Raw genomic sequence first — 11,763 nt, 5'->3', positions numbered from 1 at the left:
TTTCGGAAAAAACTTTTCAGAACAAGTTTTTTTTTTTTTTGCCTGTATTTATCTCTTTTTCTTCTTATTGAGCATTTTTACTCTCTCCTTTCTTTGCAGTAGTTGTGTGGCGATGGTGGTGGTGAAAGCGGTGACAGTGGTGTAATACGAAAGAGCGTTTAAGTCTTCTCCTACTATTATGGAGGTGTATTTAGTAATTGTATGGTTGCAGGAAGCAATAGCCTTTTAAATTAAAAAATGAAAAGTTTTTTAAATATGTGATTGTTACGGTTGAATTGCTTTTTTCAGTGCCATTAACTAATTTTTATAACAATAATATTCATATTGATTATTTATTTATTATGACTTTCTTAATAACTAATATTCATTGGAAAAATGAATCGATTGTTTTTAGTGGACATCTCTCATTTTAATCATATACTTTATAAATTCAAAATTTTACTTGAAGAGATCAAATTCAATATTTCTCGGGCATTAACAAATTCGTATATGATAATACTAGTTATAATGGAAATTAATCTTTATATTATAAATCTGAGATCTCATTTCTTTCTTTTACATTAAGATTTATTTTTCCTCTAATACGAATTTAATTATTTTTTAAAATTTATCTTTATATCAAAATTTCCATTTTTTTCAAAATCCTGCCACTTATATTTTCGATAACCCTGTCATAGAAAGAATAGTGCGGATGTGTAATTAAAACATAATCATTTTAGCTTCCTTAAAAAATATTGTTGTCATTATTTGTTCAAAACGTTCAAACTAACATTTAATTAAGATTTCAGTGTCTGACTATTTGATTAAGAAAAAATTCTTGTTCAATTTGACTTCTAAAACATCACTAAAATGACATCATTACTTACATCTTCCATCTATTTTAGACAAATTACAAAGCATTCAATACTTGCCTAAAGATTTGATATGAATTTACACTACCAATGTCGACAGAAAAAGAAAGAATGAAGAGAGAAGCTAAGTTTAAAAGTGTCACCAAGAAAGACAAAATGATTGGAAATTCAAAAAAAGAACTCATCAGGCAGGGACAGCAGATAGATGTCACCCTAAATCATGTTAAAATTCCAGAACCCAGTTCTGCAAAAAATCATGCTTATTGGTTCTGGTTTAACTCAGACCTATATCAACTTACCCCTTTTTGCTGATATAGATTTTCTTCTTGACATGATCTCAGCTGCCCAACTTTTTCCTATTTCAGTTTGAAACTTCCCTGAAGAGCAGGTAAAAGAAAAAGTGGTTGACAAAGGTTCAAATAAAATTTAAGAGCATTTCATTTATAGCTAGAGTTTCAATTCTACCTGCAGTTGAAAGGAAAAATTCATCCAACACTTTTCCATGTTCTGCACAAGATATATAATTTGAGATACATGAAGAGTATGTAGCAAAAGCTATAGGAAGAACTATCAAAATTATCAACTCATTCAATAATAAAAGAGCTGGAGGAGTTCAACTGTCTTAAGAATTCCAAACTTAAGGTGGTGTCATTGTAAGAATTCAACGACCACATGCAATATATCTATTTATAACGTACCTACTTCATACTCCAGCGCTTGTAGAATCAGTTCAACCTGATCAGAATGTCAGGTGAAGGACAAAAATATAATTAGAAATGAACCACAATGTTATAAAAGCATAAAAAGTAATGTAATTTACACTTTAACTACAATATTTTTTGTCTAAATTTGTTACTAAAAGTTTTAAACCCCCTGTATTGCTAGCATCTTTGATGATGTCTCATCCTCCCTAAACCCAGAGCAGTTGTTAGTTTGTTATTCTGTGATGGTAGCTTTAAGAAAGTTTTCCTTTCTGTTTCCAATGTCAATATTTTATTCTAAATCTTTTGCCACTGTCAAATATCCCATAACATAAAACCATGTCTATTTTTGCTTTGAATGTCCAGGCTCAAACATAAAGGGGACACAAAGGGCACCTCCCTAGTAGGGAGTATATTTGTACCTTGTCAAAATCCTTCACAAGATTGGCCTCTAAAGAAGAATTGTTTTCATACTCTTCCCAAAGTTCTTTAATCTCTTCAGCTGTAATAAGACAAAAGTGACCTTCAGTAAATTTGATGCCAAATTTAGAATCTGTAAAAAAATTCAAGAAAAATAATTAATGAAACCTCTCATCCCTCCACCAAGAAGTTCACACATTTTATTCAAAGCTTCCTGCTCCCTTCTGCTCTTTTCAGCCTTCGGCACACCATCAGAAGGTGTTATATCTCCTACAATAGCTATTGAATGCAAAACCAAACTCAAACTTCAATAAATTATAAATCAGCAATGTATCAAAGAAGTTTGATACCTTAACGAAATCCTAAGTATACTTGAAGAAAAATAATATGTTCAGTCATCACAATCACATATAACTAAGTAAAAGTTCATAGAACAAAGTCAAATAATCCAACGTTCTTTAATTGAATTTTGCCTTTTCATTTTACATATTATAAATTCTATCTTCCACTGAAAATGAAACGTGTAATACCTTTATCACAAATATTTATCAGTTTATTTTTATCACAAAGGTTTAATATAAGGAAATGCAGCAACAATTTAATCAGAGGAAACGAGAAAGATACCTTCTGCAATATCATGCACGAGTGCTATTTTAATACATCTGTACAACAGGAAAAAAGAATTTAAAGAGAAACTCAAGGTTATAACCTAAAGCAAATATAATAAATATAAATAACAGGAATAGGGGCAAGTAAACAAAGTAACTTACTGCAATAAAAATGAATCTACAGAGATAAGAAAGTTTTGGACCAAAATCAGTAAGGTGAGATAAAAATATACTTATTCAAACTATCACACGATTAGACAGATAATATTGACGACGCAAAAACAATGTATTGTTTTGGCTCATGACGAGAGTGCATAGCTCACATTTGCTTAAGCTGTCGAGACCAAACTGAGTACAAATTACAGATCTCATAGACAGAGAGATATCTGACTAATCTGTGACAACACAAATTACCTAGCAGCTTTGCAAATTGATTAGAGGGGCCAAGCTTGAACAGGAACTTTGAAATGGAAAATTCATTGTTCAGACATGATTTAATGCAAAAAATAAAAAAATAAATAAAGAGGAGAAATAAAACAGCAAGCAGTAGAATGGCTTGACCCTAGCTTAAGTCAATATCTCTAGCAGCACAAATTGGTTCTTATTTTTGGTTACTTTTTCTAATAAAGGCATGGTCCAAAGCGGAAAGATGACCAATTGCAGGATTTGCAACTTAAGCCATATAATAAGCATTGAAAATTTAATAACTACTACAACGTTTTAAACATTGGATGAATGCATGAAACCATGTAATTTACCCTTTTAGTCTTTAAGGACATTCTAAAGATTTATCAAAGAGGCCAATAAAGTAAACCAAACCTAATATAAAATAAGCATAGAATAGAAAGGAAATAATGTAAAACATAAAGGCCACGACTACTTAATAGAAGACACAATTCACTGAAACCTTTCAACATTCATCAAATGGGACATATGTTAAACGGTTTCAATATCCAACCAAAGACAATACTAAAGTGATGTACCCTACTTTCACACTTCAATCATGTAATCTAAGCATGCATCTCACAACAAAATAGAAATGACTGTCACACAAGTATATATATTGAGAATTTCAATGAGAAACCTTTCTCTATTCAATCCTGGAACATCAACAGCAATCAACGCCATTAAAGCCATGCGGTACATATGATCAGCAATCGATTCAGCACCTTTTATCCCATGATTAACCCATCCTTTTCTTTTTGTGGTCTACAAGGCATATACATATGACAAAGAGAGACCATATTATTTTTTTTCAGCACAAAAAATCTAAAACATACTCACATACAAATATATAGTAAGAATAAATACACAGAAAAATCTTAAGCTTCCTAAGTGCACATTTAGGACAGGTATATTCTTTTCAGCATATGAAAATGACATGGGAAAGAATATATTACTGACAACGATGACTCTATTTTTAGTTTATGTGGTTTCATAAAAAAATGTACTGATAATAAACCTCCAATAGCCTATGCTTAGAAGAATAAGAACGAAAGCAGTGGAGTAAACCTTAGAGGCTACTGATGAAGAAATAACAGAAACTAAATACAGGACAGATATAGCTTTTTATATCTGTTATTATTAGTTGGAGTTTTCTTCTGTTACATTTGTTAAAGAAATGTATTTCCCTTCATATAGGTGCCCTGGTTTCACCATGAAAAGAGTAGGAAATTTTTGACTTCGTGTAAACTGAAAATTCCAATGTAGAAAAAGAGAGTGCTCCTTTTGGGGTTAAACTTGTTTATCTTGGTCTTGTAATTCTTGATACTCGGACAAATAGAGGTATTCCAATGATCTATTCTTGAGAAAAGGAAGAGTATTTGTTTTTCCCGCTATAGTTCGGCAATCTCTGAGAATGAGTCCTAAGAAAGTGTATCTGTTCTTTATTTAAATTGAAGCATCTCAACTTAACTCACTTAATATCAATGATAAACACATCCTTACTTTCTCACTTTACACAGTATTCTTCCATTAGAAATTTTAAATCCATGTGAGCTTCATTACTTATACCTCTAGTGTTCTCCCCCTAAGTAAATTTCATTTTAACGTTAATAAGATCCAATTGAATATCTCTTAGACAGACATTCGTTTTCTAAAGCTTCTTTACCATCACCCTTTTCAACCCTCACTGTTATAAATTAACCCAATAGTCTAATTTGAAAGTAGCCACCTACCAACAAAAAAAAAGCAGCCAATTCCCCGAACACCCTTCTCATGCAATGGTACTACCAATAGAAAATGCATCCACCTTCATCCACAGAAGCATGCGTTTCCTTAACCAAAAGATAAAGAAAACACTTTGGTGCTTTCACCATTTCCAGTACAAGGGGTCATTTGAAAGTGTTCGTTTCGCCATATAGAGCAACATTAACAGAAAACAAAAGTGGAAAGTGACACCCACAAACCTACCCAACCGACGCAACATAAAGAAATGACATCATATATGATACAAGATCACAACAACCAAATCTTTTTTTATTCTTTTCCATAAAAGGGGGTAAATACGGAACTCCAAGATCACACACACAACAGAAGATAGAACCAATGGATCACAAATTTCACAGGAAAACTTGAGTGAGAAATATCACAAATTTCACACTTTGGTGCTTTTGTGGCAGTTGTAAGGTACCTTAAGGCGGTGGCAGAGAGTGAGAAAATCAATCACCGACGACGAAGATGATAACCCAACTGCAGCATGAGAGTGTTTCTTGGCCGAACCGACGGCATCAGAGCCTGAGGCTTGGGACCGAACCGAGACGAGCCTTAGGGTAGGAGTGCGGAAGAATACCGATGGCGTGAGAACCGAGCGAGAAGGCGAAGTGCGATGCAGCGCCGGAAGGCAACATCGAAGAGTGGGTGAATAATGAATCGCCATTTTCTTCGTTCTTTTCAAGAAGAAGTGATTTTTCTTGAATTTGATGTTGGCGAATGAAGTGAGAAAGAATAGGGCACTTCTTGTATTGCGTTGCGTTTTGATCTTAGTTGGAATTTTTTTTGAGTGTATTTGAAGTAGTTTGAGGTTGGTGTTAATGATGAAGCTTTGTATTGGGGTTGAGTGCGAGTGGTGGTAGAATGTGAATGGTAGGAATTGTTGGAACCAGACTTGACCTTGATTGAGACCAGAATTAGGAGAAGCGTTTTGTTAGACTTTCTTTTTCTTAGCCTTCTGAAACACAATTTACAACTTTTTATGACTTTGTTTTATTTTTATTCAATTTCGATCAATATAGTTAAGGTCGATCATCGTATAAGAGATATTATATGTCTGAAAATTTATCATAGTATTATCCTTAAGAAGATATCTTAGACGAACAAGAGATCATTGAGTATTTAAATTTTCATTTACCTCAACTTCTAAGTATTGCGGACTATTTGATATACCAAAACATTAGGATATCGAGGTACGTAATAATCGTCTCAGACCTTGTTGGGTCAAATATTAATGAAGGGTTAATTATGTTTTTCGTCTCTCACCTATTGTTAATTTTTGGTTTTAGTCTCTCACCTAACGTTTGTACTATTTCAGTCCTTGACGTTTTGAATTGGATGGAATTAGTCCTTAATTTTAAACTCCGTTAATTTCAATTGACACCTGTCAAACGGAATGGTACGGATCCGGTTCTCAGTTGACTTAAATTTTTTTTTGCATATGATTATTTTTTGGTAACGTGTGAGGGTTTGCCTTCTTCTTTAAAGTCTATGGTCACCACAAACAACCACCGCAACACCCACCACAGGCGTGCCTCGCCGGCGTTGGCAACGGGGTCTCCTCCTTCGATTTCTCTCTTTTACGCGAGGGTTTGCCTCCTTCGTGCTTACTTCCGTGTGCTCTTTTCCCAGCCACCACGGCCTCCATGTTAGCCAGCGTCGTTTGCCACCAACTCCCTCGTTGGAGATTTCACAACCGAAGAACACCCTTCTCTCTTTACTGATTCTCTCCTTGTGTGGTTATTGATTGTTGATAGTGAAGAGTGATGATGGGTTCATTGGTCACGGACTCTGTTTTTCTAGTGTTGTGTTGTGTTGGTGTTGGTGTTGGAATTTTAAATGGATGATGCGTGTTGGGTTCTATTGTATGATTGGGAGAATGGAAATTGAAAAATGGAGAAGGGGGTTAAGTAATTTCTTTTACCAATGTTGAATACTGGAAATTTCTGGCTTATGAAGGGCGTGATTGCATCTTTAATAGGTTGGTATCATCGTTAATTTCAACAGCCACACCTTTTCCTTTGCTAGCCACGTTGCAGCTTTGTCCCTCCTTTAAAGCTAGCTAATGTGGAGGCCGTGGTGCCTGGGAAAAGAACACGCGGAAGTAAGCACGGAGGAGACCCGCTTTCTTCTCTTTGTTCTGTATTGGTTGGTACATGGTTTTGAACTTGTATTGAGTGTAATGAGTTATTCCCGTATGGTGGTGTTGTGTTTTATTTTTTGATGCATAAACCTATACCATTGTTGTTTGTTTTTGTGTTTGGTCTGGTTTGTGGTGTGCTATATGTGTACTGCCGTGGGTTCTGGGTGCAGTTTTCCATAAATCACGCTGCAACAGTTTTTTTCACTGAGTTGTTGGCATCACGGTGGTAGAGTGGGTTGTGGGGTACATTCTTTTCTTGTGGTTTGGGGTTTCTTAGGTGATGTAACGTTGAATCAGAAGAAAGGTGGTGTGTTCGCGCGGGGCTGCAGCTGCTGGAGAGGAACCTTGCAGAATTGGTGCAGACGTGGATGGTGGCCGCTTGTGTGAGGGCTGCGTTTTCGGAGGAGTGGCTGCCAGCGACTCGGTGACGTGCAGTGTTCATGAATATACACGGTGCAGCAGCGGGTTCATGGTGCAGAAGTGGGTTCATGGTGCAGCAGTATGATTTGGTTTGCATGGGTTCATGCGGTGGTTCTTTTATTTTATTTTTTTTCCTCTTTTGGCTTACCTTTTTATAATAAACTACAGAGGGCATGTTCATGGGGTGCAATGGAATTCACGGATTCCTTTCGGGCAGTATGATTTGGTTTTGTTATTGGAGAATTGCATGGGTTGGTTTAGTTTTCTTCACTTTGTAGGAGGAGAGTGGGTTCTTATAATTCTTTTCTCTTTCTTCCTTATTTTATTTCACGTGAAGTTGTGGTCTGCATGTGTACTATGGTGAAGTGTTGAATGTGTGGGTATTATCCTACTTCTTTTAGAATCTTTCTCTCTCTTTTCTCTTTCCATTAAGGCTATCCGTGAATGCATAAGGTGGTGGAGCCCACGTGTTGGTTTTTGTCACTTTTAAGTCAACTGAGAACCGGATCCGTGCCATTCTGTTTGACAGGTATCAATTGAAATTAACGGGGTTTAAAATTAAGGACTAATTCCATCCAATTCAAAACGTCAAGGACTGAAATAGTGCAAACGTTAGGTGAGGGACTAAAACCAAAAATTAGCAATAGGTGGGGGACGAAAAACATAATTAACCCATTAATGAACTACCCAACCCTTTATTTATGGGCTAAACCCAAAATAGTTTTTTAGACCACTAGATAGCTTTTCACTAAAACTGTGAAGAGACTTAGACTTACAAATTTGACAAAGAGTTGAAAAAGAAGAAAGAGGTTGAAACCAACAAAATTGCTTTAGCGGCACAATTCAAGTTGCATATGAGTCGACCATAACAGAGACACCCTTGGTAAGAAGAGGGCACGCGACAAGTTTGTTGAGGCCACTAAGGCCGAAAGTCACAATGAACTAAGGATCGAAGGTTCCAAGTCAAGGACCTTGAAGAAATAAACAACATGGCGATAATTGAGACTTAGTTGATTCGAGTCGCCCCCGAGGCAAAGGAATATCTTTTTGGGATGCTTCCTACCCCCACTCAGACTCACAATTGTGATCGTAACCTTCTAGAAACAGAATTCAAGACTCTTTGCACTTACAACCCTACTGCCTTATGCAAGGGCATACAAAACTAGCTCAATAAGGTGATTGCCCTTGCCTGCATGTCTGAGATGAAGGTTTGTGAGAGTTGGGTTGCTAAGAAGCAAGTGTGTCAGTCTATGGAGGACGACAACATGGAGATTGCACGTTTGAGAGTTGAAATAGTGGACTTAAAGGAGCGTGCTAAGAAAGTTGAGGACAAATCAAACAAGGCAAAGACTTCCTTGAAGATCGAACAGATAACTTTTGCCGCTTTACAGAAGGACCATGCAGCTCTAAAGACCGAACATGACACTAAGCAAAAACAACATGACGAAGCAATTTTGGCTTTAAAGAATGAAGTTGTTGTTACCTTTGAGAATGAATTTAATGTTGCCCCAAAGCAAGTGAAAGTGTTTATCCCAACTATTGATATTTCCAAAGCAAGCCCTTGAAAGATCGTAGAAGATGGTTATAGTTGATATGGTATAGGAACTTTTAGGCTTGTGGAACTATTTTTTTTTTTTATACTTCCATAACTTGTCTTTTGCAAATCATTTATTTTGTTTGCTCTTCATAATGTCATATGTACACTTAAGTATGTTTCGCTACTGTTTACTTTGTTTGGAGGCAAGCATTTGTATCCCATGTTGCCCTATGATTATCAAATTTCGTTTTTGAATTTTAAGCAAATTTTTAGGACATGCATAAAACACAACCTAGTCGATATTTTTCCGAATTTCACATTTTGCTCTTACACTTAGGCAATTGTTTGAGCTTAAGTGTAGACCAATTGATTCATATTTGCAAACAAATATTTAGCTCAGACATACAATATGGGCTAATTGTTCTCATGCCGAGATGAAATTGTTTAAAATAGGTGTATAGCATGGGCAAACATTTTTTATGTTGAGATGAAATTGTTTAGCACAATCGTATAGCACAAACTATTTGTTTTGATGCCAAGATGAAATTTGTTTAGCATAGGCGTATAACACTAGTTAATCGTTTTTATGTCAAAATGGAATTTGTTTAGCACAAGCATATAACACGGGCTAATAGGTAACATGCACAAAAGTTGAATGAAGACCAAAATAATTTTTTCAAATAACTCGCCTCGTTAAAAGCCTCTCGAGATAAAAAAAAACTAAAAGTAGGAAAAAAGATCCCTAAAGGGAAAAAAAGTGTGGTTTTACATCATCAAATTTTAATTGTAAACGAAACGAAGCTTGTCAATGTTTCATGTCCTTGGTACAAGTCAACAATTGTAACATCTCGATCGGATATTACTAATTTTAAATAAATAGAAATAAAACCTCATTTATTATGTTATCTTTTTCCAAAATGTGGAAAATTTAAAACCTTATTACATCGTCAATTATTCAAAATCACCAAATATAAATATCAAATACAGATTTCAAGTCTGATAACATCATTGTTTACAAAGTCTTTAAAATGCATAAAGAAATAAACTCCTTAAAAAAAATTCCCAAGTTATCCCCGCTCCGATCTATGCCTCACCAACATTACTTGCAACATATCTGCTCTCCTGTAACGCATTACACGATCATCGTCAAACACAAGCAGATAGGGTGAGCTAACATATAAATATATATACATATATATATATATATATATATATATAATTCAAATATATGCACACATACATCAAAGGAACTTTATCCTTTGATTTCACACCACATGGCCACCACTATGTTATTTGTAACATCCCAGTCGAATATTACTATTTTAAATAAAATAAAATGAAGCTAAAATAAAACGCATTTAATAACCAAAGCTATTTCCCAAAATACGGGAAAATGTCAAACTTTATTAAAAGCACTAAAAGACAAAATCCATAAACGCGTTCAATGCCTACAAATATAAAACAATTTATAGTAACTGATTACAAAAATAATCCATAAAATCCATAAAATAATTCCATGTAAAAATTCCCATGCTGACCTCACTCCGACTCTAAGTATTCACGTGTCACCTGCATCAACATCTGCTCTCATGTAACGAGTTACATGATCATTGCCAAACACACACAGATAGGGTGAACTCAAAATAAAAACGCATTACAAGGTACATTATAATAACAATTAAACATCCCTAACACTTCTACTACACTCTCGGACCAAACTTTCATATCTTCCTTTGGACGCCTCTTGATTCTACACCCTTTGATAAGTATACTGATCGATCTTTGCTGCACGAGTGTCTACTCGTCCCTCTGACTATAGGCCATCACCTAATAGTCCACACGCGAGAATAAATTGCCATGGCCACAATCCGCAACGCCAAGTGGAGTTCCCCAAAACGAACCGCAGTCCGTAGTTGTCCTCAGACTACCAAACTCAATCAGATACAATGAAGAGGGCAATCTTCCGAAACCCCTTCGTACGAGCCACGATCTCATACACTCCACTAGACTTCCAAAACCATTAGGCTACAACCTCGAGTGGCCATGTATTACCCCAATACAAGTTACACTCATAATTGGGCCCCCAACAAAACATCGCATCAAGACCTCCATCCAAAGCTGTGTAGAATCCCTCGCGTAATCCATTACTGCATCCAAAACCGCCTAGCACAACATCCACATCGCTAGGTTAACTCGTGTTCTAGACCACCTGGCATAACAGTTGGTGCGCCGGACGCCAACCCACTGGATTTTGGTCCATGTCCAGTTCTACAACACACTGCCTAGCGGAACCACTTCTGTCGCCAAGCGCCAACTCTCGGGTTTTACTCTAGAGTTCACTTTGTGGCCTATCTCCTAGCGGTTTACACTGTTCCGCCAGATGCCACACCAGTAACTGGTAATTTACTGGTATTTGGCACTCTAGAATAGGTTCCAATGAACCTATTTACACAAGAGACTTAGTGCACGAAAAACATGCATCCATGACAAGTAAATACACTTTCATATCATTAAGTTGAACTAAACTACACAATATCACATGGTCATACATCAAACACAATCATATTCTTACTTTTATACATCTCGGAGAATCACAATAAATCCACATAAAACTATCAAAACAAAGTGTTATACCCAACACACAATCCTGCACAACCAAACAATATACAAACTAGGAAGAACACATAACCACTACCCCAAAATATCACACGGGCAATAAATTAGTAATAATGATAATAAAAAAAAATAACAACACAATAATGATAATAATAATAATAATAATAATAATAATAATAATATGAAACAATACAAATAAAAATAAAAATAATAATAATAAAATAAAATAAAACAATAATACTAATAAGATAAAATA

The 11,763-nt window shown here is 35.5% G+C and overlaps 1 protein-coding gene across 1 annotated transcript; it reads right to left on the bottom strand.

Annotated features, from left to right (window-relative positions):
• Positions 1 to 850: 850 nt before the first annotated feature.
• LOC114168288 (uncharacterized) lies at positions 851 to 5,727 on the bottom strand. Its single transcript, XM_028053044.2, has 8 exons — positions 5,213 to 5,727; positions 3,665 to 3,789; positions 2,597 to 2,634; positions 2,141 to 2,251; positions 1,975 to 2,054; positions 1,550 to 1,586; positions 1,317 to 1,358; positions 851 to 1,228 (listed from the first exon to the last, which is right to left on the bottom strand). The coding sequence occupies exons 1-8, from the start codon at positions 5,456 to 5,458 to the stop codon at positions 1,137 to 1,139; spliced, it is 771 nt and encodes a 256-aa protein (XP_027908845.1). The 5' UTR covers positions 5,459 to 5,727; the 3' UTR covers positions 851 to 1,136.
• Between the last annotated feature and the right edge of the window lie 6,036 nt (positions 5,728 to 11,763).

The sequence above is a fragment of the Vigna unguiculata genome, chromosome 2, assembly GCF_037176805.1.
Source record: "Vigna unguiculata cultivar grain cowpea cultivar isolate G323 ecotype 2 chromosome 2, ASM3717680v1, whole genome shotgun sequence".
In the NCBI taxonomy this organism is placed as follows: Eukaryota; Viridiplantae; Streptophyta; class Magnoliopsida; order Fabales; family Fabaceae; genus Vigna; species Vigna unguiculata.
The sequence above is the reverse complement of the archived record's forward strand: the minus strand, read 5'-3'. Positions and strand labels throughout refer to the sequence as shown.